General features: G+C 54.9%; 6 protein-coding genes across 6 annotated transcripts; 2 read left to right on the plus strand and 4 right to left on the minus strand.

The window, feature by feature from the left end:
• Nucleotides 1-4,007: 4,007 nt before the first annotated feature.
• BBK36DRAFT_1203920 (hypothetical protein) lies at nt 4,008-5,538 on the plus strand (the record flags this gene model as incomplete). The annotated part of the gene is made up of 3 exons (XM_024897287.1): nt 4,008-4,112; nt 4,248-4,619; nt 4,681-5,538. 3 exons carry the CDS (start codon nt 4,008-4,010, stop codon nt 5,536-5,538), a joined length of 1,335 nt encoding a protein of 444 aa, XP_024748345.1.
• Nucleotides 5,539-5,718: 180 nt separating this feature from the next.
• Nucleotides 5,719-7,827, minus strand: BBK36DRAFT_1169809 (P-loop containing nucleoside triphosphate hydrolase protein; the record flags this gene model as incomplete). Its single annotated transcript, XM_024895366.1, has 4 exons — nt 5,719-6,065; nt 6,135-7,121; nt 7,183-7,705; nt 7,765-7,827. The coding sequence occupies 4 exons, from the start codon at nt 7,825-7,827 to the stop codon at nt 5,719-5,721; spliced, it is 1,920 nt and encodes a 639-aa protein (XP_024748346.1).
• Nucleotides 7,828-8,643: 816 nt separating this feature from the next.
• Nucleotides 8,644-9,100, minus strand: BBK36DRAFT_1169810 (Sm-like ribonucleo protein; the record flags this gene model as incomplete). Its single annotated transcript, XM_024895367.1, has 4 exons — nt 8,644-8,684; nt 8,737-8,773; nt 8,825-8,917; nt 8,978-9,100. 4 exons carry the CDS (start codon nt 9,098-9,100, stop codon nt 8,644-8,646), a joined length of 294 nt encoding a protein of 97 aa, XP_024748347.1.
• A 599-nt stretch (nt 9,101-9,699) lies between these two features.
• Nucleotides 9,700-11,649, plus strand: BBK36DRAFT_1142046 (hypothetical protein; the record flags this gene model as incomplete). The annotated part of the gene is made up of 1 exon (XM_024893494.1): nt 9,700-11,649. One exon carries the CDS (start codon nt 9,700-9,702, stop codon nt 11,647-11,649), a length of 1,950 nt encoding a protein of 649 aa, XP_024748348.1.
• A 522-nt stretch (nt 11,650-12,171) lies between these two features.
• Nucleotides 12,172-14,267, minus strand: BBK36DRAFT_1203927 (hypothetical protein; the record flags this gene model as incomplete). The annotated part of the gene is made up of 2 exons (XM_024897288.1): nt 12,172-13,599; nt 13,674-14,267. The coding sequence occupies 2 exons, from the start codon at nt 14,265-14,267 to the stop codon at nt 12,172-12,174; spliced, it is 2,022 nt and encodes a 673-aa protein (XP_024748349.1).
• Nucleotides 14,268-17,067: 2,800 nt separating this feature from the next.
• BBK36DRAFT_55837 (hypothetical protein) lies at nt 17,068-19,875 on the minus strand (the record flags this gene model as incomplete). The annotated part of the gene is made up of 2 exons (XM_024898264.1): nt 17,068-19,641; nt 19,696-19,875. 2 exons carry the CDS (start codon nt 19,873-19,875, stop codon nt 17,068-17,070), a joined length of 2,754 nt encoding a protein of 917 aa, XP_024748350.1.
• Nucleotides 19,876-20,400: the final 525 nt, after the last annotated feature.

The following is a 20,400-nucleotide window of genomic DNA, read 5'->3' on the forward strand; positions in this document are numbered from 1 at the left end:
TCAAGCCGCAAGCAAAATGTCCATGGAGATTTCGCGCCTTGTGGCCCTGCCACTTTCAGGAGTTTCCCGATTAAAGCCGCGGCGTAAAGAAAGTCGAAAAACACGAATAAGACGGTGAAACGGCAATCCGGCGAACAGAAAATAGAAACGGAATTGGAAAAAAAGGGGGATGACAACACATCTGCTGATGACTACTGACATTGTCATCGCCTCCCCCTTTCGACCTTCGAGCATTCAATGCATCATCGTCCTACTGAATTTTATACGAAACGCACGAAGCTGGCGAGCCAGCTCAGCGAAAGGCAAGCAACCTCCACGGACAAAGACAAACCAGCTCCCCCACAGCCCGTCAGAGCCGCGCTAGGATCCCCCCCAAGGGCCGAACAGGAACATCCGTGCGTGTGTACGAGACAAGGAATTACTGATCCAGACTATTGCTTCAAGGCTAGAGCTGATATCGACCGCGGCGCCGGCATGCCGGATTTGGGGGGACAAGTCGCAAAGTGGATTTGTGATTTAATTGCCATCGACGGGTATGACTGATTACTCCCGTACTCCAAAATACTGCGAGAGCAAGAGCGCGAGAGAGACGTTTGGGAGAGAATCAGGAAGGGCGGTGATGAGACGATGGCAGGATAATCGTCTGCCGAATTGCGAGCATCACGATCGAGGCACGAAAGTGTTGACGCAAGTTGGGCCATAGCAAAAGGGGCGATTGTCTTTTTGCCTCGTAGACTCACGCCCCCTACATCAAGAACCACCAGCAGATTCGAAGTCCCGTACTACTACTAGCAGATAGCCAAACCTCACATCGACGTATTACGTGAAGAAGAAACAGAAGAAAAAAAACGAACAAACGGGCTAAAACTTGGGGCACGGCAGTGGCACAAAGCGTTGTTTGGAAACACGGCTTGCTCCGTTGGCCAATTGACTTTGCCCAGTCCGAGGGCGGCTGGATTGGTGGCTGGCCTTGAAGGCAACAAAGTTCATGATCACCGGTCACTGACATGAGAAGGGAAGGCAAGAGAAAATTTTGAACACGAGTTTTGTGCATGTGAAGTGCCGGATCAACACTACGTCAACCACCATTTGCCATCCCTCGATCGATAACATGGCCACGGGAGGCAAACAGCTTATCACTGCTCCTCTATCGTCTGAACATCACGACTCTCACTCGATGAAGCCATCACGGACCGTCTCACAGAACGTAGCGAGTGGCCCAGGCACCCATCGTAGATACTCCGTTCTCCGTCCTAGACTACGGGCATTTTCACAGGCCCTGTCCCACATTGAACGTCTTACTAAGGGCCTGGGGGGGCGCACAGCAGGCCAGACCAAAAAATGTCGCACGACCAATGCCTCTTTTTTGTGTTATTCCCGTGGCGGGCGATACTCCCAGAACACCTGTAGCCTCAGCCCTTATCTGAGCATGAACCTTCACCTGAAGCAAGCTTCACCTTCTGAGCGTCTATCTGCCCATCTTCATTAAAAAAGGGGGAGACGGCGCCTTCTAAATGCAGGGGGACTGCGTAGTAGAGCGCAATATACGTAGTAGTAGTACTATACTCCACGGACATGATGGAGTCTTGCGTCCTCTAGACGCATAAATAGCTTCATGTACGCATACGGAGTGTGCATGCAGAGTGGTAACATCCCAAGATTAGCAGAGTACGGGGTACATTAGCAAGACCTCATACTACGGACTACCTGCCGAGGTTGCCATTTTCGCCGATTCCATCAGACGGAGTACTTCCGTCCAGGGGCCTGATGAGGAAGAATATCCCATGATCATTCCTACATGCTCGCTCGCTCCAACAATAGGACCTGACATCATCTCACTATCACACGCTCGTATCTACTCGCAGCAGAGACAAGACAGGCATTATCCCGCAATAGCCTCGCAACCCAGCTTTCACTTCTCCGACCATCTCCTTGACCCGAAACGCACAACCAGCAGAGGAAAAGTCCAGGCCTTTCTCTCTTCCTTTGTGATAGTAGTAGTACTCGTACTAGCAATATCTATCGTACATCCGGAACCGCTGGGAACCGCGGCGAACCACAAAATAGTTGTTCTAGTCCCAGGGGTCTCGTCTTCTAATTTTCCCTGTTTCTGCCTCTTTCCTGCTTTTGTTCGGCTTCCTGATGCCTTGTATCCACTCGCCGGCCGGCACTAACATGACACAAGGGACAACACACACGGCTCGGAAACAACGATAGACGGCTGGCAGCTATTGGGCAGAGGCGATTCTGACGATGGGGACTTTGCGGAGCCGAGGACAACTGATTCAAGGGCAATCCGGCGGAAACGGATCAACTTCGGTAATAAGAGACAGATGGGATGAATGATGCCATGTTCGTGTTGATGAGGGTCATGAGCCTCCAACAGGCAGTTTGCTGACGATGCCAGCTACTGCATGGACTGTCTTACTTACACACAAGCATCGCCAACACCGGTCCGGCCCTCTGTCTCACTCACTCACTTCTCACTCTCACTCTCACTCTCACTTTTTACCAGTATCATCGTCAAGAGTATAAGTAGAAGATGACGACGTCTGCCAAGCAATATCCCCAACTCTTACACGGTCAGTGCGCGTCTCTTTAGCGGGCGCACATCCATGTTAGCAACCGCTGTCAAGCCGGTACAAGCGAAGACGCCCAGCCACCGATAAACAGCCCTAGCATCGCCAAGTCCAGAGGCACGGCCGCCTCATCGCCTTGGCAAAAGACGTGCAGAATGTCTTGGTCAGGTGGGAATGATCGATGTGAAACCGAGCCTCATGAAAGTCATTGTCAAAGCGTCCATTGTCTGCAACGGCCCGTCTTTAGCAATGAAACATAGAGTGGTGCGGCGCGTATTGTAGTGTCAGTGTGTAGGTATCGTATGTAAATGTAAACAACATCATTCAGCTTCTTTCTCCGGACCGCCAAAACAACAACATGAGCCATTATTCTGCTCGGCCTATCCGTCGTCACCTACCGAATAACAACCCACGATAGCACACCCAAACACGCCAATCGCATGTACTTGAACGAACTTACTCGAGCCCCAGAACAGGTGGCAAAGCCCCCCCAGTCCCAGTCCTCGACCATACCAACAACAGTTCTGGTGGAGCAGAGAAAAGGCACACCAACCAGGACCCTGTCCCTTTTGCCGCTTTTCCTCCAGCTTCTTTCCGGCTTACATACGATGCAGTCGCTTTTTTCTCGCGATTCGCGTCGATTCGCAAAAATGCGAAATCCGGCTTAGCGGCCTTTTTGTCCTCGGCAATTTGAAGCGCCGGACTTCCGTTCGCCAAGTCGTGTCAATATCCCGGTCAGAATCCATCTCGTCACTCATCACTCATCACTCACCACTCATCACTCACTCAGTGGGCGGCAAAAAAAGGTGTGAAATCATGTTGGTATGTGATGAGTCGTCACTGCATTGAGGCGAGATTTGTATGAGCTACGAGCTATCATGCGCAGTTCAGCTGTGAGTGTGAATGCGACCTGAAGATTGCTTCCCCTTTGTGGTAATTCGCCGGACTGTTGGATTTCAAGCCAGGTATGCGAGGAGTTGTATTATGTGAGAAGGCTCGCCAAAAACGAGTGACCATGAACAATCGCTCTGCCTCGTGAAGAAGGCTCCGAAATCGTATGCACACAGACATTGATCGTTTCTTTTCGCATTGAGTCGATGGCTGCTCATTGAGTCTGTCGGCATATTATGCCTTACATCTCGACTTCACGGCGACAGTCTACCCTAAACTCCAAACTCCATTAACCCCGACCATAACTCACTACCTATGTAAACAATACATATTGGTTTCCCAAAGCCTCATGCCACAATCCTTCACAAAGGCTCATATGATCTCACGCACGTAGTCACACCATCTCCAACTCTCGTTTCATCAAAATCTCATACCGTGCTCCAAGTGACCTCAAGGTGTAGCTGTCGCTCAACTTAAGCGTAAACAACACTCAACATATTTGCGATTACCATATACTTCCGGATCATCTCATGCACAATGAACAACCCCGTCACCAGCAACGACATCATGGCAGTCCGCAAGCGAAAGACACATCGCAAGTCTCGCCTCGGCTGCGGCAACTGCAAGATTCGCAGTATCAAGGTAAACCAATCCATCATCTCGTCTCTCTTCCCCCCTATTCTGCCTCGTAGCGACATCTACATACTGTAATAACTGGTCCAACCAATCCGCGATATGAAGTGTGTATGAAAACAATCACTTACACGCCGCCCGCAGTGCGATGAATCAAAGCCCTCCTGTCGCCGCTGCCACGCATCAGGCTTCACATGCAACTACTCCCGCACCATCCCAGCCCTCCAGCTCTCCCACGCAAACGTTTTCAGCCTCAGTCTCGATCTCGGGCATACCAAACCTCACACCGTTCAAGCAGACTCCTATGCGACGGACAGCATGTTGAAGGAGTCTTTCCTTCAGCCGGGTCTCCAGATCCCCATCGTCTTGCCCCTACAGGGCAAAATGGGCACTTATACCCTCCGACCACAAGACTACGCCGCTCTCAGCCGTTTCCAAACAAGGACAGGAGAGACGCTTGGGAATGCCGCCTCGAGGAAATGTTACAGCAAAGTCATGGCCAGCCTCGCCAAAGAAGTACGTCCCCTTATTTCATAAACCCATATGCATACATCATCACTAACAACACCATCAAAAGCACCCCTTCCTCTACCACTTCTTCCTCCTCCTCTCCCTCCTCCACGACGTCCACCTCTCCCCCACACCCCCATCCGCATCTCACCAGTCCTCCCTCGCCTTCCACTGGTACCATGGCACCGCCCTCCTCTCCCACTTCCTCTCCCTCCCTTCCCCCTCGACGACCCTCTCCTCCTCCCACCGAGATGCCCTCTGGATATCCGCAGCCATCCTCGGCGCCGCATCCTTCGCCTCTATCCGCACGCAAGACCCTTACGCAGCTTGGCCACTCGCCGATCCAGATCCCGCAAGCGACCTCGACTGGCTCAAGATGGGCCACGGAAAGCGCGCCGTCTGGTCCATCACCGATCCGACTCGCCCGGAAAGCGTCTTCCATAACATCCTCGACAACACCCCCATGCAGCGCAACCATTTTGCTACTTCCGCACCGATCCCTCCAGATGCTTTACCCAAGGCCTTTTACACAGTCTTCAATCTGTCCTCTTCTCCAGAAGATATTCTAGGAAACCCGTACCACAGCCCCTGCTCCATCCTAGCGACCATCTGGAATATCCGCATCAATGATGATAACGTCATCTTCTTCCTCAGCTTCATCACCCAAATCGACCCGCGCTACCGCTCCCTCGTCGAAGAAAAGGACCCTCGCGCGCTGTTGCTACTGCTGTACTGGCATTCCATCGTGATGCATCACGACAAATGGTGGTTGCGTAGACGATGTGACGTGGAGGCCAGGGCGATTTTGATCTACGTTGAGCGGAATTGTGCGGACGATGAGGATATCATGGAGTTGCTGGAGGTTCCCAGGGCGAGGTTGGAAAGGGGGATCGTGAAAGAACATGATGGGTCAAAGCTTGAATGATGCCAATGATAATAATGTATAATGAACCGTGGCGTATGCCCTCAAGTACAAACTAATGATATATAAGACAATAAACTAGATGAGAAATCAAGCACATCGCTCTATCGCTGGGTAAACCACAACCTGAAAGACAAGTGAACAAGTAAACACATCGTGAGAGCATTCATCTTCAGCCATGTCTCATGTCCCGCTCGCAACATCGTTCGTCGCTATAGGAGCCGCCTGTTTCTCAGTCTCCGCCGTCTTGTCTCCATCGTCCAGAGTACTCGACAGCGGGTGTGACGCGTCATATCCCACCGACTTCACAATGCCCAAGCCCCTGGTGCGGCCTTCGCGGAACAGCAGACGGTCTCCGGGCGCGATGTACTCTGGACGCTGGACAAAGCGAAAGGCCACGTTGGCTCGGTCACCGGTGCGGATCAGCTCGCGGTCAATGTCGATGATGGCACACGTCTGCGACACGGCGCCAACATGCAGCATGGCCTGATACCGCTTCTTGATTGTGGTCGCGTGAGACAGGATAAGAACTGTTGAAGAGAGATTAGAACGGACGGATTCAGACTCAAGAATCATGACAAAGGCATTCTGCGACTCACCCTCTGCGACAAACTCGCGAAACACCTTGGGGGCGGTCTGTCCCTCCTCCTTGTGAAGCATCACCATGCCCTTGCGCACGTCTCGCCGCTTCATCTTCTTGAGCGCAAACGAGGCCGACTGCCCTGCCTCGGCCACCTGCACGCGTATCCTCTTGCGCTCGATGGACCGCACCGCCGTTGGCATAAAGTGCCCCAGCGAGTCGGGCCCGATGAGGACGTTGTCGCCCTCGTGAACCATGCCGGATTTGACAATGCCAGAGACAACCGTCCCCGTGAACGGCACCGAGAACGTGTCGTTAACCTGAAACTCGAATGGCGCGTCCGCATGGTAGTGTCCGTGGTGCGGCAGCATGTTGAGAAACATGCGCACAAGGTCCAAGTTCTCGCCCGTCACGTTGGACACCTGGAAGACGGGGCAGATGCGCTTGCTCACAAACTGCGTCGCCGTGTTGACGCACTCCTCGCGGTTGGTGATGAAGATCGGCATCTTCCTCGCCCCGGGGCTCTTCATGATCTTGTTGACCTGGCTGATGGTCTGTTCGAGGATGTTAGGGGGGCAAATGTCAATCTTGGTGATGATGACCATGACGGGGACGTTGAGCGCCAGCGCAATCCCCAGATGCTCCTTGCTCATTCCCACCAGCCCGTTATTGGCTGCCACCATAAGGAGGCAGAAGTCGGGGCTGCTAGACAGCAGGCCGAAGACCGTCGTCCGCAAGTACTTTTCGTGTCCCGCCAGGTCGCTGAACGTGATGACCTTGGCGCTGTGCTTCCCAATATCTTCCCAGGACAACTTGCGGCCCGGGGTGTCCGAGGTGATGACCTGGCCGTGGCTGTCGAATCCCATAATCTCCATGCCCACGGAGCTTGTCCGTCCCGTCTCCATCTCGTGCTTATGGCGGAAGAGGTTTACACGCGCCTTTCCTCGTCCGTCGTCGAGATCGTTCTTCACCAGGACGCCCAGCAGCGAGCTCTTTCCGGCGTCGACTGCGAACATTAGTCACGACACGAACCCCTTGACAGGAGGGATAGACGGAGAGAAGCTCACCATTTCCCACGACAGCTATCCTCGTCTCAATGACATCTTCAACCCTGGCCGGTATCCTCCGAATCAGGATCTTGCCGCTGCAGCTCTTGTCCTTGGGTGGGCTGGTGGCCGTGCTCTCGGCCTCTTCCTTGCCGCCGACATTGGTCGTCAGCAGAAGCTGGCAGTCTGCGCGCACCTTCTTCGCAGCCTCCACCAGCCTTGCATATGCCTTGTTCCACTCGTCGAGCGTCAGCTGCATAGACTCGCCGCTGTTCTCGAAGCCGAGGTCAAAGACGGTCTCTCCGCCGCCCTCTTCTATCCGCTCGACGATGACATCCCCGAGCTTCTGCAGCGTGTCGTCGTTCGATCCGAGCACGAGGTCTTTCAGCTTGATCCGCGGCGCGGAGTCGACCAGATTGAGGCTGTCTAGCAGCTCGTCGAGCTCCGCATCGTGCTCTGCCGAGTCGGGAACAGGCTTCTTGGTCGAGGCGGGATACCGGAGGTTCTGCTGCTGTTCTACGTATTCGGCAAAGTCGCTGAGGGCCTGCGGTGTCCCATTAGCGTTTGTGACACCAATTGCATAGGGCATCATCTCCTGCATACCGACTCGCCCTTGCGCTTCTCATGCTCGTGGCTCTTTGCCACCTTGGTCGCCTTGGTCGCCATTATGCCGGGAGAGCGTGCAAGAGCTGCACTTGTACTCGCACCCGCTTTACACGCACTGAATGACACCGGAAAGCTGGAGGATCTGGAAGGGGGACGACGCTGGGAAGCATGATAGAGATGTATATAACAAGCAATAGCACAAGCTGGCTATGACTCTTCGGCCTGCTCAGAACGGTTTAGCAGTTAGTCATGGCAAAAGGAGTCACCGTCCGTCCAAGTTGAGGCTCAGCTTCAAGCCAGAACGCCTCCCACAGGCGGCGAATGACCAGGATTGGGTTATCGATAAGCCAGTTTGCCCAGAAATACGGGGCGATGACACGACTGAGCTCTGAGGTTAGCTTTCAATTAGAGCAAGCCACCAGTAGTTACATATCTGCAAAAGCACACCCGGAGGATAAGGTAGTATGATTCCGTCAAGAGAAGCAAGTAGATCAAGATGCCATTGGATGTGTCCCGTACCTGTAAAGGACAAGACGATTGATCACTCCTGAAGAACAGATGTCGATGCTTCTGCATCCATACCATGTTATGCCACTGCCATGACAAGCACCAGTAACTGTATCCCAGCATCACGCAGGTCCGTGTATGTGTAGAGCGAGATTCGACAGGTTTGTTGTCCATCAGTCAGTCAGTATTAGCATCCGCCGGAGAATCGGTCGCCTCCAAGGTCGTTCATTGTGTCACCGCCGCAATCGCGCTCCATGGCAAGACAAAATGCTTCCAGTGGCTAGTCATGGTTTGTTCGCGTCGTGCGCATCGCTGGCTTTATCTCGGTTTGTTATTGGTATCATTGCTGCATTGATGTCTAAAGGTTTTCTAGAAAGGAACCTGCGGAGAGATCAAGACGACGCTATCGCCTATGAACGAGTTAGCTAGGCCTCACCACAGCAGCCAAAGGGAAGCACCAACCTCTCACAAACAACATTTCTGATTTCCTGCTGATTGTCTGGACAATTGTCAGAGTTGTAATTTGGCAGAGGATCTTCGCTTGCCGTACCTTGACCTCGTCACTGTCCTCCTCGTCGTCGTCGACAGCGTAGATCGTCTCCTCCACCTCGCCCAGCACCAGGTTGCAGTGGCTATCGTAGGCCTACGTCACGCAATCAGCACACATCCTCCGTCAAACCAGACTCTCGGCAGCGGCGCATACATGAAGCTTGCCCTTGAGCTCTCTGTCGCCGCGCAGCTTGACAAAAACGACCTCGTTCAGCAGCAGTCGCACGAGATCGAGCGGCTCGGCCACGTGAGTGGACTCCTCCCCAACATCCGCCATGGCTGTATGTCGATAGTCGCTTTCTGTATGCCTGAGCCGGGATAAGATTTCGCGTTCTTTCGTCGGATGCGCAGCTCGTCAACGTGGGTTTGGGGATCTGTGGTGGAATCTGGAAGCTCTGAAATGCCTGTCAAAAAATACAGGCAGCTTCGCATTGCCCCTCCATGGCGTGGGAAATCTTCGGCGGCTGCTGGGTAAGTGCTTGTATCGCGGCGGATCACGATACGAGGGTGTATGCAAGTATCAGAGTATCGCCCACATAGCGCTGCGAGCTTCAAGACCCGCGGCCCCATTGAAGCCACTATTTACCCCAGATTCTTGAGCTTCGAGCACTGGCCAATTGATTGATTGGAGAGTCAGTCGTCGGTTTCCCAGTCTGCTGCGTCTCCGATGATCACACTTGGGACAGCATCATGAGGCCCCGACGAATCGTCTGGCCTGGACGCCGCTTCAGCAGGCCGACAGCGCTCAGTGGCATCAAACTCCAACGTTGTGATGCTTCGCCATTGACATGCGGATTGCAAAGCGGAGGCCGGCGCACTCTAGCCTCTCACACGTTGACTCCCAATCTCCACGGGACTCTACTGTCAAAGCATATGATGTCGTCGAGTGTCCGGCCCGAGCTGGCGGTCCTGCTCGACTCGATCCGGAGGAGGAACCTGTCGCGGATCAGCTGGGAATTTACGGCCTGGACCGACATTCTCAGCGACGTCAACCTGCCATATCACGAGGATGCGGTTCGTGAGGCCCGAGAGCTCCCCGCAGCCACCGTCTCCGAGATCCTGCGCAGCATCGACCCCCTGCTGGTCCCCGAGACTGACATCGCACACGGCCTCAATCTCACACAGGCCCATGCGCAGTTCACCTATCTCGGCATGCTGGTGAACCAGTTTGGTGTGCGCAAAGTCCATCACGGCACCCTCCAGGGCGTTCGAACCCTGCTGGAGATACGCAGTCGAGCGCCGCCGTCCCAGGGCCCGACAGCCGCCGACTTTGAGGTGGCCATGAGATGCGCCGGAGCAGCGGTCGACTACCAGCAGGCCAAGGAGTTCTGGACGGCCATGGCTGCTCACGGACTGCAAGATTCGCGCACATCCAAGTCCTGGTCTGACTTCATCAAGGCTCGATTCATGGTAGAGCCGGCGTACTACCAGTTCGACCGCTCGCGGGTCGCCTTCCTCGCGCGCGACCTTTACAGCAACCACAACACGTTGCCCATGTCGAGCCTGAAGCACCTGGACAAGATCAGATTCGGCATCAACGCCCTGAAAAGAGAGCCGTGGAACCGCAGACCGGACCAGCTCGACGAGGACATGCGGCGTCTTCTCCGCCCGCGCAGCGGCTACAGGAGCTTCAAAGGCCATTGGGTACGCAACCTCTACTACGGCCACGAGATGGATGAAGAGCTGCTGTGCACTTCGATGGTCGCCTTTGCCCGATCCAGCTCCGTCAACGCCATCAAGAAGATGATCCTCGAGAGCTACTACGGCATCGTCATCACCGGCACCCACCCGTCCAACTTCCAAGTCTCCGGAGGCCGCGAATTCTCCCCAAACTCCCCCCTGAAACCGACCCCCCGCCTGCTACACGCCATCGTCGAGGCATTTGGCTCCATGTCCCACATCGTCCTCGGCACCAAGCTGCTCGACTTCGTCTCCCGCCGCTACGGCATCCCCATTCCGTACGAGACGTGGTCCAACCTCCTCAGCTGGACCTACGTCTCCGCCTCCAAGCCCTTCAAGCGCACCCGCAACATCTACTCCGGAGGCACCAGCACCCTCTCCACCTCCGCCGCCGATGTCCGCCACATCTGGGACGTCATGACCTCCGCCCCATACAACTTCCAGCCGACCCTCGCCGACCTTGACATCTACATCAAGACGCTCCTCAACCAGCGCTCCTTCGGCCGCGCCATCGCCGCCATCCGCACCACTGCCATCCCCCTCTACGCCTCCCTCCGGCAATCCCACCACACCGCCCTCGCCGACGAAATCCTCCAGCTCGACGCCCTCTCCTCCGTCAACAACTCCCACGCGGCCTCCCTCGCCGCCCGCGCCACCGCCCGCCGCCGCCGCGCCCAGCTCCTCCACGACCACGCCCACCACCTCATCGCCGCCTGGCTCGCCCGCCTCCTCAAGTCCGCCTCGGCCGTCAGGTCCGCCCGCCAGGGCTCCTTCATGCGCGTCCGCGTGCCGGACCTCCTGCGCGAGTTCCCAGACTTCTTCCACCCGCAGATCCGCTACCGCACCGCCCAGGGCCACGTCGTGCTGCAGCGGCCCGACGAGGACGTTACGCACCGGTTCGACTGGGACGGCGGCGCATGGCGCACGACGCTCCCGCAGAAGAAGGCCGGCATTTACGCGCGCGATTTTGAGGGCTCCGATGAGCCCGACTTTCCCTGGCCGCAGGTCAAGAGCATCAGGGTGCTGGAGTGGAAGAGGACGCCCAGGAAGAGATCCGAGCTGTCGCGACGACCGCCTGGTGAGGCAGCGAGGGAGTCGAGGGCGGCGGCATGGTGGGATAGTATGGAAGAGGAGTTGATGCGATAGACACCTCTGTTGAATAAGGTACCAGCACGTATAGAAGGGTTGTGTGAGATGAATTATCCGTTCATAGAGGAGCGCGTCTGAAGGAATAAGTCTATAAAAATCTAGACGCATATGACATCCGCCACTACATTTTCGTAATCGTCCTGATATCACTTGAACCTCATTTTGTGCTTGCAAGTGTCATATAGGGTCATGATTCGTAAGTCATTCAATCTATCAATGCCTGAAGCCAGAATGAAGCCATTTCATATGAGATGCAGCAAGCCCAGGGTATCTACCGCTGCTTTCCATCCTTTCCATCTCATACAGCTCATATATCCCTATTGAACTCATACAAAGGAAAATAACCAAGCCTGGTTTCCACAAGTCGCAAATAGATCAAAGATCCCCAGAAGCGGTAAATCGTTCCATGTAACAGTGAAATGCCCAGTATTCCATGCAAGGGGCTCCCAGCTTCGTGTAAAGGAAAAGAAATCTCGTCTTATAATGATGTCCGGGTGTCGAAAGATTGTATCGGCATCATCAGCCTCCCATGGCAGCCTCGGCCAAGACTCCCAGCAAGCTGGCGGCAGCACCGCCGATGCCCACCACGCCGAGAGCCTCGGCCCAGGGATCCTTCTTAGCAGACCTCTCCCGTCTCCGATCATCGCGACGATCCCGATCGTGGTGGTGCGATCGGTGGCCGTCATGTTCACGGTCTCGGTCACGGTCACGGTCACGGTCCCGACGGTTTTTGTCGTCGTGGGTCGGGTCGCTGTCTCGCCTCCTCTTTTCTCTATCTTCACGACGCCTGTGATGGTCGTCCCTATCCTTCTCGTCGCGGTCTCGGGATTTCCTGGAGGCAGAATCTCGACTCTCGCGACTATCCTTGTCCTGTCGGGCAGCGACCTCGTAGGGCTCTGGATCGAATCGCACATGGTTCGGGTTTTTGTTCTTCAGGATTGGCTTCGGCATGACAGTGCTGCTTGGAGAGGCCTTGCTCTTTTCTGGAGGGTTCACAATGACGGGGTAAGATTTAGCTCCCTTCTTCCCCGAGGCTTTCTCGTCGTCTGCATCGGACATGTCGCTGCGATCCGAGTCCTTATCGTTTTCAAAATTCTCATCTGGACTACTCTCCGAACTCGTTCGCTCGTGTCTGGTCACATCATAAGAATGATGTTTCGTCATAGGAGGCACGCCTCGCCGAGCAGCCCGACACTCCGCGCTCAAACGGGCGTATTGAGTGACTTGGTCCAGAGTCAGGCGGCCCAAGACGGCAACATAGCCCGGACGAGCTTCGTACCGCACGCCGACACGATGAAGAGCTTCGGGGCTGACGAGAGAGCGGTTGATCTTGGTCCACTCCGCATGCATAGGTATGTCCCGCCCAAAGCTATCCGGCGCCAACCGGGGCATCGACGCTCCCCCATATGCTGGTGGTGCGCTAGAGCCGTACACGTGGGGTGCTGCTCCTTCGACGCCAAGATGCTTCGATTGGGGAATATCCCGAGGGGCTGTAGGTTGAGGCAGCCTAATCTCGGGCAGCGGTAGAGCTCCGGACATGATGGGCTGGAATGATGGAGCATCAGCCTGTGTTGGGGAACTGTTCAAATGGAGGCCAGCAACATCTGAACTGAGCGAGTCCATCAATAGCAGATCTCGGGTTGAAATGAGCGTGAAGGAATCTACAATGCTGCCTGCCTCCCCAGGTGAGGCCCAGGAACGGGGGTCGTAAGAAAGTTCTTGGGCCAGAGCCGGATGAGACGACTGATCCGGCCTCAAACGGTCAGTCTTTGTGCTAGCAGGCGTCTTTCCATGGTCGAGTGGGAAGGTCATATGGCGAGCATGCAGGGCCGCGGGTGCAGGCACTGAGGTGCCATCCAGCTCGAGCAGCCCTTGGACGGTGGGCGGCACACCGTCTTTCATAGAAGGGACTGATTGCATCTCCTGAATGTAGGCGCGCAGCACATCCTGTCTTCTAGTCAGCTTCGGTGTACTTGCGCCCTGAGAGTTCTAGGCTTTGGGGCGTCTATAAGGGGACGTACCTCATGCTCATCCAGCACCTTGGATGAGAATCCCTCCTTGATAAGCTCGGCCTTGAACTTCCTCCAAAGTTTGTCATCACCGGTGGAGGACTTGTTGCTGTCGCGACGAAAGAGTCTGCGCCCAATAGCATCCACCTTGCCCTTGATGGTATCCAAACTGGGCCCGCGGCGGCGGCTCGGTTTGTCACCATGTCGAACCAGATCTAGAAACGCTTCGATGACAGTCTTTTGGTGAAGCAGCTTGGTCTGTACAGCGTTGATGCTCTCGGCGGCGCTATCGGCGTATGGTCCTCCGCCCCTGCTGTTCAGATCCAGGACGAGCTCGAGCTGCTTGAGCGTCGTCTGGGAGTCCTTGATGATGGAGTTTAGCTGCTTGACGTAAGTACTAGATTCCGAGGCGTTGAGGCGCGAGTTGGGATCGGCGGCCTCGATGCGGAACTCCCGCAGCGCCTGGTGGAGGTTGCGGACGGCCTGCGAGACATCTGTCGAGAGGGACGGGACAGTTGACTGAGTTGTGCGGATGTACAGGGTCCTGGCAAAGGCGTCGACGGCATCGATTTGTTGGACAACAGAGATACCGCTCATAGCTACCATGCGGTGGCGAAGGGAGAATATAGAGTAGCTGGATGCTGGCTTGAGAATCGAATCTACGAGTTGGAATCTGGTTGTATGTACGAAGTTGAGAGCTGACCAGGCTGTGCGAGGCGGTCGATACGGCAGTTGTGTGTTCTTGGGAGTCTTTCCAGGGCCGGGTTAGGCCGCAGCGGAATGTGTCATGCACTATGTAATGCGAAATAACCTAAAAGCGATGACGGCAAGTTTAAGGCAAGGTCGTCTGGCTCGCGTGTCCTCGTGATAGGTGCTGCTGCTTGGCTGGCGGATGCCGATCGAGCTTGCTGGTTGGTCAGCGGGCGGGAGTAGTTTGTTGGTAAGTGGGCTGAGATGGCGCAGCAGTTGGCTCGTATAATCGAGTATCTCCGGTATGCAGGAGAGTTGAGTCGCTTGTTGCTGGTATAGATGTCAAGGGGAAGATGATGGACGGAAGATGAGGATGAAGGAATGGAGGAGGAAGATGAAGAGACAAGAAAGGGAAAAGAGAGACAGAGGAAGGCCCCCATTTTGAATCGCGGCTTCCTTCCCCCTCTCCTCTCACCTCGTCCTGCCTGCCAACTGAACGACACCAACTTGAACCTGCTGGTGTACAAGGCGCATCGCTTATCGATACCACATGTACCTCGCACCCACAGCTAAATGGCGTGCATGACCGCTGTACTACTTTTGACCTCCAAGCTGCATGTCATGTCACCTCACGTAGACACACATCCCGCACCCCCTCTTTTGCCTGCGTTCTCAATAGAAACAGCTCAAAAGCAGCCTCAATCAAAAAGCAGACGAAAATTGTCGATCCAGCCGCCCAAATCTTGCGAGTCGACGCCCAAGACACAGACACAGCATGTGGCTGCATCCATGGGCTGTGACGTCGTCAAACCACCCCGAGTCTAGCCCACAGGGTTGCCACAGGGGGCCTTGAGACTCTGAGGGGCGCCATTCCCGACCCCTGTCATGACTTGCATGTGCTCCCAGTGTCTACTAGTGCTGGTTCATGCCTTGTCTCAGTGGCCATCTGGCTGGATGGAAGCACACACAAGCAGTCGTAGAAGGACGTTACTAATTACCTTATTAGTACCGGTACCTGTACCTGACCATGAAGCGCCAAAGTCCCAGCGATTATCGGATACACGCAGTTGAGCCTTGGAGGAAGCCTGGGCAATCATTGACTTGACCAAACCCTTTACGTCAAGATCGCCTCTCTGCTCTTCCTACCTACGTACTTGTACGTAGGGTCACCAAGATCAGTATATCGTCTCGCCGAAACTTTCTTCTTGTTCCAAACCGCTCTTCTTTCGTGGTCTCGTACTCGTAGTCTATATGGATCCTTTTGCCACCTCGTGTTTCGCCATAACCGAATTAAACCAACTTCAACACAATCAACATCATGGCAGAAGCCGAACGCCCCCCACCGAAACTTCACCACTAAACCTCAGCGCTCGTCTCATTCCCCATCCCAAACCGAGGCTGTGCTTCTCACCTTCGGCGCCTTCCGCAGCTCCACAAGGCGAGCCCAGCCTCAGTGGCAAAGTGAAACAAAGCAATCGCCCGTAACTGCAAGCATGTTGCAAAACAAAGCATGTCACGCATAAGCTGTGCATCTAGTCTATGTAGTTGGTTCGTTGACCGAAAGCTCTAGATTACCTGTCTGCCAAGATTTACGAGTATGCACGTTGGGTGGAATATCCACGAGTATCTGTATGCAACCCTCCCACAAAGCCAAAAGACAATCCGCTTCAGCCCCAGAATCTCGGTCCTCGATCTAGAGGAAAAGGGGGGAAATCAGCCCTCATGTTACACGTATCTTATCAAGGCACACTCAGTCAATTTAGAAAGCGAAGCACCTGTGCGAGTACCAGTATAAGCATCGAGTTGCCTTACACAGACCAGCCAGACCACCCTCCTATCTCGCAGCAGGTACACAAGCAGGCCGGCATCGCAACTAGCCTCTAGTCTCCTGCATGCTTCTTTACAGCCCTACTTTCCACCTCGTCACTACGTGGCATCGTCTCCCCTCCCTTTCGACTCGGCCACTCATGATCATGGCTCAACTATCACAAAGACACCCATAATAAGGGCTCCTCATTCCAGCCTCAAGGGTCAGGAGACACAAAGCAAAGGCAAGCCTCTTATGCTGCGCAGGCTCTCAGACCAATTCTCTCCTCACAATCACTAAATCATGCCCCTTCGTTCCAGTTTAGCCACGATGCAACAAGATGCGCTGGCAAGAAACCCTCGTCACACATGGCTGCCTTGACTTGCGAAACATCGTTTGAAGAGTCACCCCGTCATCAGAATCATGTGATGCTTATTGCCATCCTCTCTTCGACAGACGAACAATGTCACGACACAAACACCCCGCAAATGCCTTCATATACACAGAACACCAGTCATTGCCTTGTCTCGATTACATCAATCCATACATGAAATCTATTTGCACAACAATGGTATTAGCCAGCCATTCAGCTATCGAAACTCCACCTCCTCCAATCCTTCGGCCCCCTATTCTTCACCGAAAATCCCACTTCCACCTTATGGGATGTCTTCCTATGCATCCTACAGCCTCAGCAGTTTTCTCCGCGTCACTAGTAGTTCCCTCAGCTCGGATACCGTTTGCTCTTGAGCCGCACTAGTCGGATACTCGAGAATCCTTCTGTCCAGCTCTCCCCTCTCTCTATAGGCCCTTGCCCCAGCATCGGGGGTCCATATCCTTCACCGAAGACATCATAAAACGCTTCAAATATTTCAGTGGAGAAGAGCGAAAGAGCGAGTAAAAATTTGCAGCTCAGATAGCGAGCTTCTCCAACGAGTAAGCGTCCACCTTCTGACTGATGAGGTGTCCCGTCTCTCGAACGCTTCGCTGCACCACCTCACCGCCCGACACCACCTTCTCCCTCGTAGGCAACAGCTTTGTCTTCAAGCCGAGCGGCAGCAGTCGCGATTCCCTGTTCTCCAAGTGGACAGTGATGGGCTTGTTGGGGGCCCGGGTCTGTCTGGCTGCACTGCCCTTCTGTACCGCGTTGCCGAATCGCACAGTCTCGCCTAGGATGCCGTTCAGGAAGACCGCTTCTTCGATGCCCTCCAGTGCGGCAGTCACCTCGAGTCGCAGGGCTGTCAGGAAGTCGCTCGTCTCGGCCTTGTCTGCCCAGGAGATAGCATCATTGAACAGCCAGCCGCCGGCTCCCACAGCATCCAGGCATCGGCCCAGGAGGTCGGCAATCAGGGCAATGACGCCATCAGGCGGAGGCTCATTGCCCTCTGAGTCAAATGCGGTAGGGTCAATGTACAGAGAGGTCCACGCGCCGCGCAGCAATTCCACCCGCAGCAGATAGATGAGTGACATGATGTCGTCTGTCGACACCGTCGTCCGGAGCGCCTTGACCGTGTTCACTGCGGGCAACCGCCACAGCTTGGTGAACGCGAGAGTCAGCCCACGAGAACGGCTACTTGAGTCATCGCCGAGGTAGTGCTCAGTGACTGCAATCTTCCGCTCCAAGTCGTCCAGGTCCATCTCAATGTCTTCCTTGTTGCCGTCGCCGTTGTCGTTGCCGCTATCACGATGCGGCTCACTGGTCAAGAGCTTAGTCGTGTCCCGTTTGCTTTGGGGAATAAGGTCCATGCTCAGCATCAGAGCCCGAATGGCAAGCAAGAGCTCGACCTCGCCTAGCTTGGTGGCCTGAAGATAGTTGAGCAGGAGGGTCAGCGAGGGATCGGCGTCCGCAAGGCATCGAATCAGGTCGCCGGCTACGGCGCGGTTGTCTGACGCCTCGGGGGCTAATTCATCCCTGAAGGCTGTTCGCAGATTCGACAAGGTGAGGTGGCCGGCGACCACGAGATATGTCGTCACGTTGCTCTCGGGCAGGACGAGGCGCAGCTCAGGCCGCACAGTATCTCCAACCTCTTTGGTGTCAACTGAGAAAACTTGACTAATGGCATAGATGACCCATCTGCGGTCAGCAGCAGGATACGATGCCCCCGAGAGCCACTCCCACTCTGGCAATTCCTGCGCGTCTGAGCCCTCTTGGGCCTTTGGGTTCTCGCCATTTGCCGAAGCTGTGTCCTTCTTGGAGACGCCAAATTTGCTGCGCAAGATGTCTTCCCACTTGCCCAGCTCATTATCCGCTAGTAGTTTATCGGCTGCCTCCGTCTCCGTCTGGAATTGAGCGAGGTAGTCATCGGTAAGGGTTCCTGGGACCAGCTTAGAAAATTCGAGAGAAGTTTCGCATCTGACCCTCTTGGTCGGAATCTCGAGGCCAGTGCCCCGCCCTATCGAGTCGATCAAAAGGCCCTCCTTTCGCCGTTTGCCAGAGCCCTTTGGCGGTTCGACCTGGATGGTGACCAGGATGTTCTCCACAAGGGCGACAACGAGATCCTGGCTCCGCAGGTAGCTGATCAGCTGGCATGATCGAGGCGTCTCGCCTTCGGTGGGGACCTCGGACCAGTCCAGTGTGGCCTTGGAGTGGACAGAACGATACTGGTAGTTGTAGAGGCCAATAGAGGTCAGTGAAGATGCGAGGATGAACGGTTTGAAGAGGCGGGCAAAGGACTGCGCATTCTCTGCCTCAATGGTCGATTTGAGCTTGGGGACAGCTCCGGTCAAGTCGTAGACGCCGATGGCGCCCTGCTGCAGCTGGAGGAGAAGACCAGACTGCACATCCACTTGGTAAGCAGGCGATTCGTCGTTGGCTTGACTGGCGATAGTGGTGATGGGCACAATGTCGAGAGGGACCAGGTGCTGGACATCTGCAGACGCCGATGCGTCCCCAGATACGGCTGCCAGCACGATCAAGTGTCGACTTTCCACACCTTGACTGGAGCTCTTGGAGATGAGAGCAAAAAGCTCTACGTGCGAGCCAGCAGACCTTGGTAGCGCGCTGAAGACCTCTGGTCGGTTCTTGAACAAGCCCTCAGTGAACTCGGCCGTGCTGCCTGACAGAGCGTATTCAATGCGGAACTCCGAAACAGACGCAGCTACCAGATCCTGGACCATTGACTTGGAAGATGAAGACCATTGGATGGCCAGAGTTTCTCCAGACAGGCATACAACCTCTCCCTCTTCGCAAACGGCTATGATATCCCCGATGTTGGCGACTTCGTTCGAAGGCGAAGAGCAGGTGAGATACTTGACCGCGGAGGTGTTAAGAACTTGAGATACGCTGTTCGACGTCGTCTTTCCATCGCGATGGGCCACATCCTTGAAGAGAGTAATTTTGTGAGCGCCCGCGTCTGTGGTTGCGATGAACGTGTATCGCAGGGCATCGCTGCTGTTGTTGCGACGGACTCTGACGGAGTAAGGAGGGCAGGTGAAAGATTCCTGGGGCGGAATTGGGTATGAGGTAATCAATCGGGAGGCAGGAACCTATATCAGGTCGTCAGCATAATACCATTGACCGCTGAAAAGCAGCAGACATACGTCGTAGATGCTGGTTGTCTCCCCGTCAACGCCCACCACGAGCTCTGTTCGCTTCCTCTTCTTCTGGCCATCTCGCTGGCCATAGACCTCCCTGGCCACGATATTTCCCTTGGTGTGGTCCAGCGGCTTCGGCAGCGTCGCCAGCACATATGGCTTGTGTATCCGGTACTCAGAAGCCATGGTGTCTTGGTGTTGTTGCTGGACGCTTCTCAGGCTGGCGGGCTGAATATTTTGCGGCTGCAGCGATAGAAGCTATCGCCATAGATAAAGAAGAAAAAAAAAGTTCTGGCAGCGGCCTTGCAAAATTCCGGAGTGGGGTTGCTTAGGTAAGGTGATGTGGCGGGGCCGCGATTTGTGGCGCGAATGTGCAGGATCCCTGTCACCTGCAACTGCACGCGTAAATGGAGCTTCGACGCGTCTGAACTGCTGCAGAACTGACAACACGAGGCTCTTTGGGGGGACTTTTGCACCAGATGTGGGCTTGACGAGAGTTTCTGGACATTGATGAGGCTTGGAGGATTTCGCTTCCTTTTTTATCCTCTTCTTCCACTAATACAGCATCCCTCATACCCGACCTAGGCATATCCTCATCCTCGCCTCGGCTTCATCGTTGCTCTGGATATCGGCGGCATTCATGTCGACATAAAGGTGAGGGACAGGACGCATGATTGTTAACAGCTATGAGGCAACAGCCTTACTAACGCT

The sequence above is a fragment of the Trichoderma citrinoviride genome (genome assembly GCF_003025115.1).
Source record: "Trichoderma citrinoviride strain TUCIM 6016 unplaced genomic scaffold BBK36scaffold_9, whole genome shotgun sequence".
Lineage (NCBI taxonomy): Eukaryota > Fungi > Ascomycota > Sordariomycetes > Hypocreales > Hypocreaceae > Trichoderma > Trichoderma citrinoviride.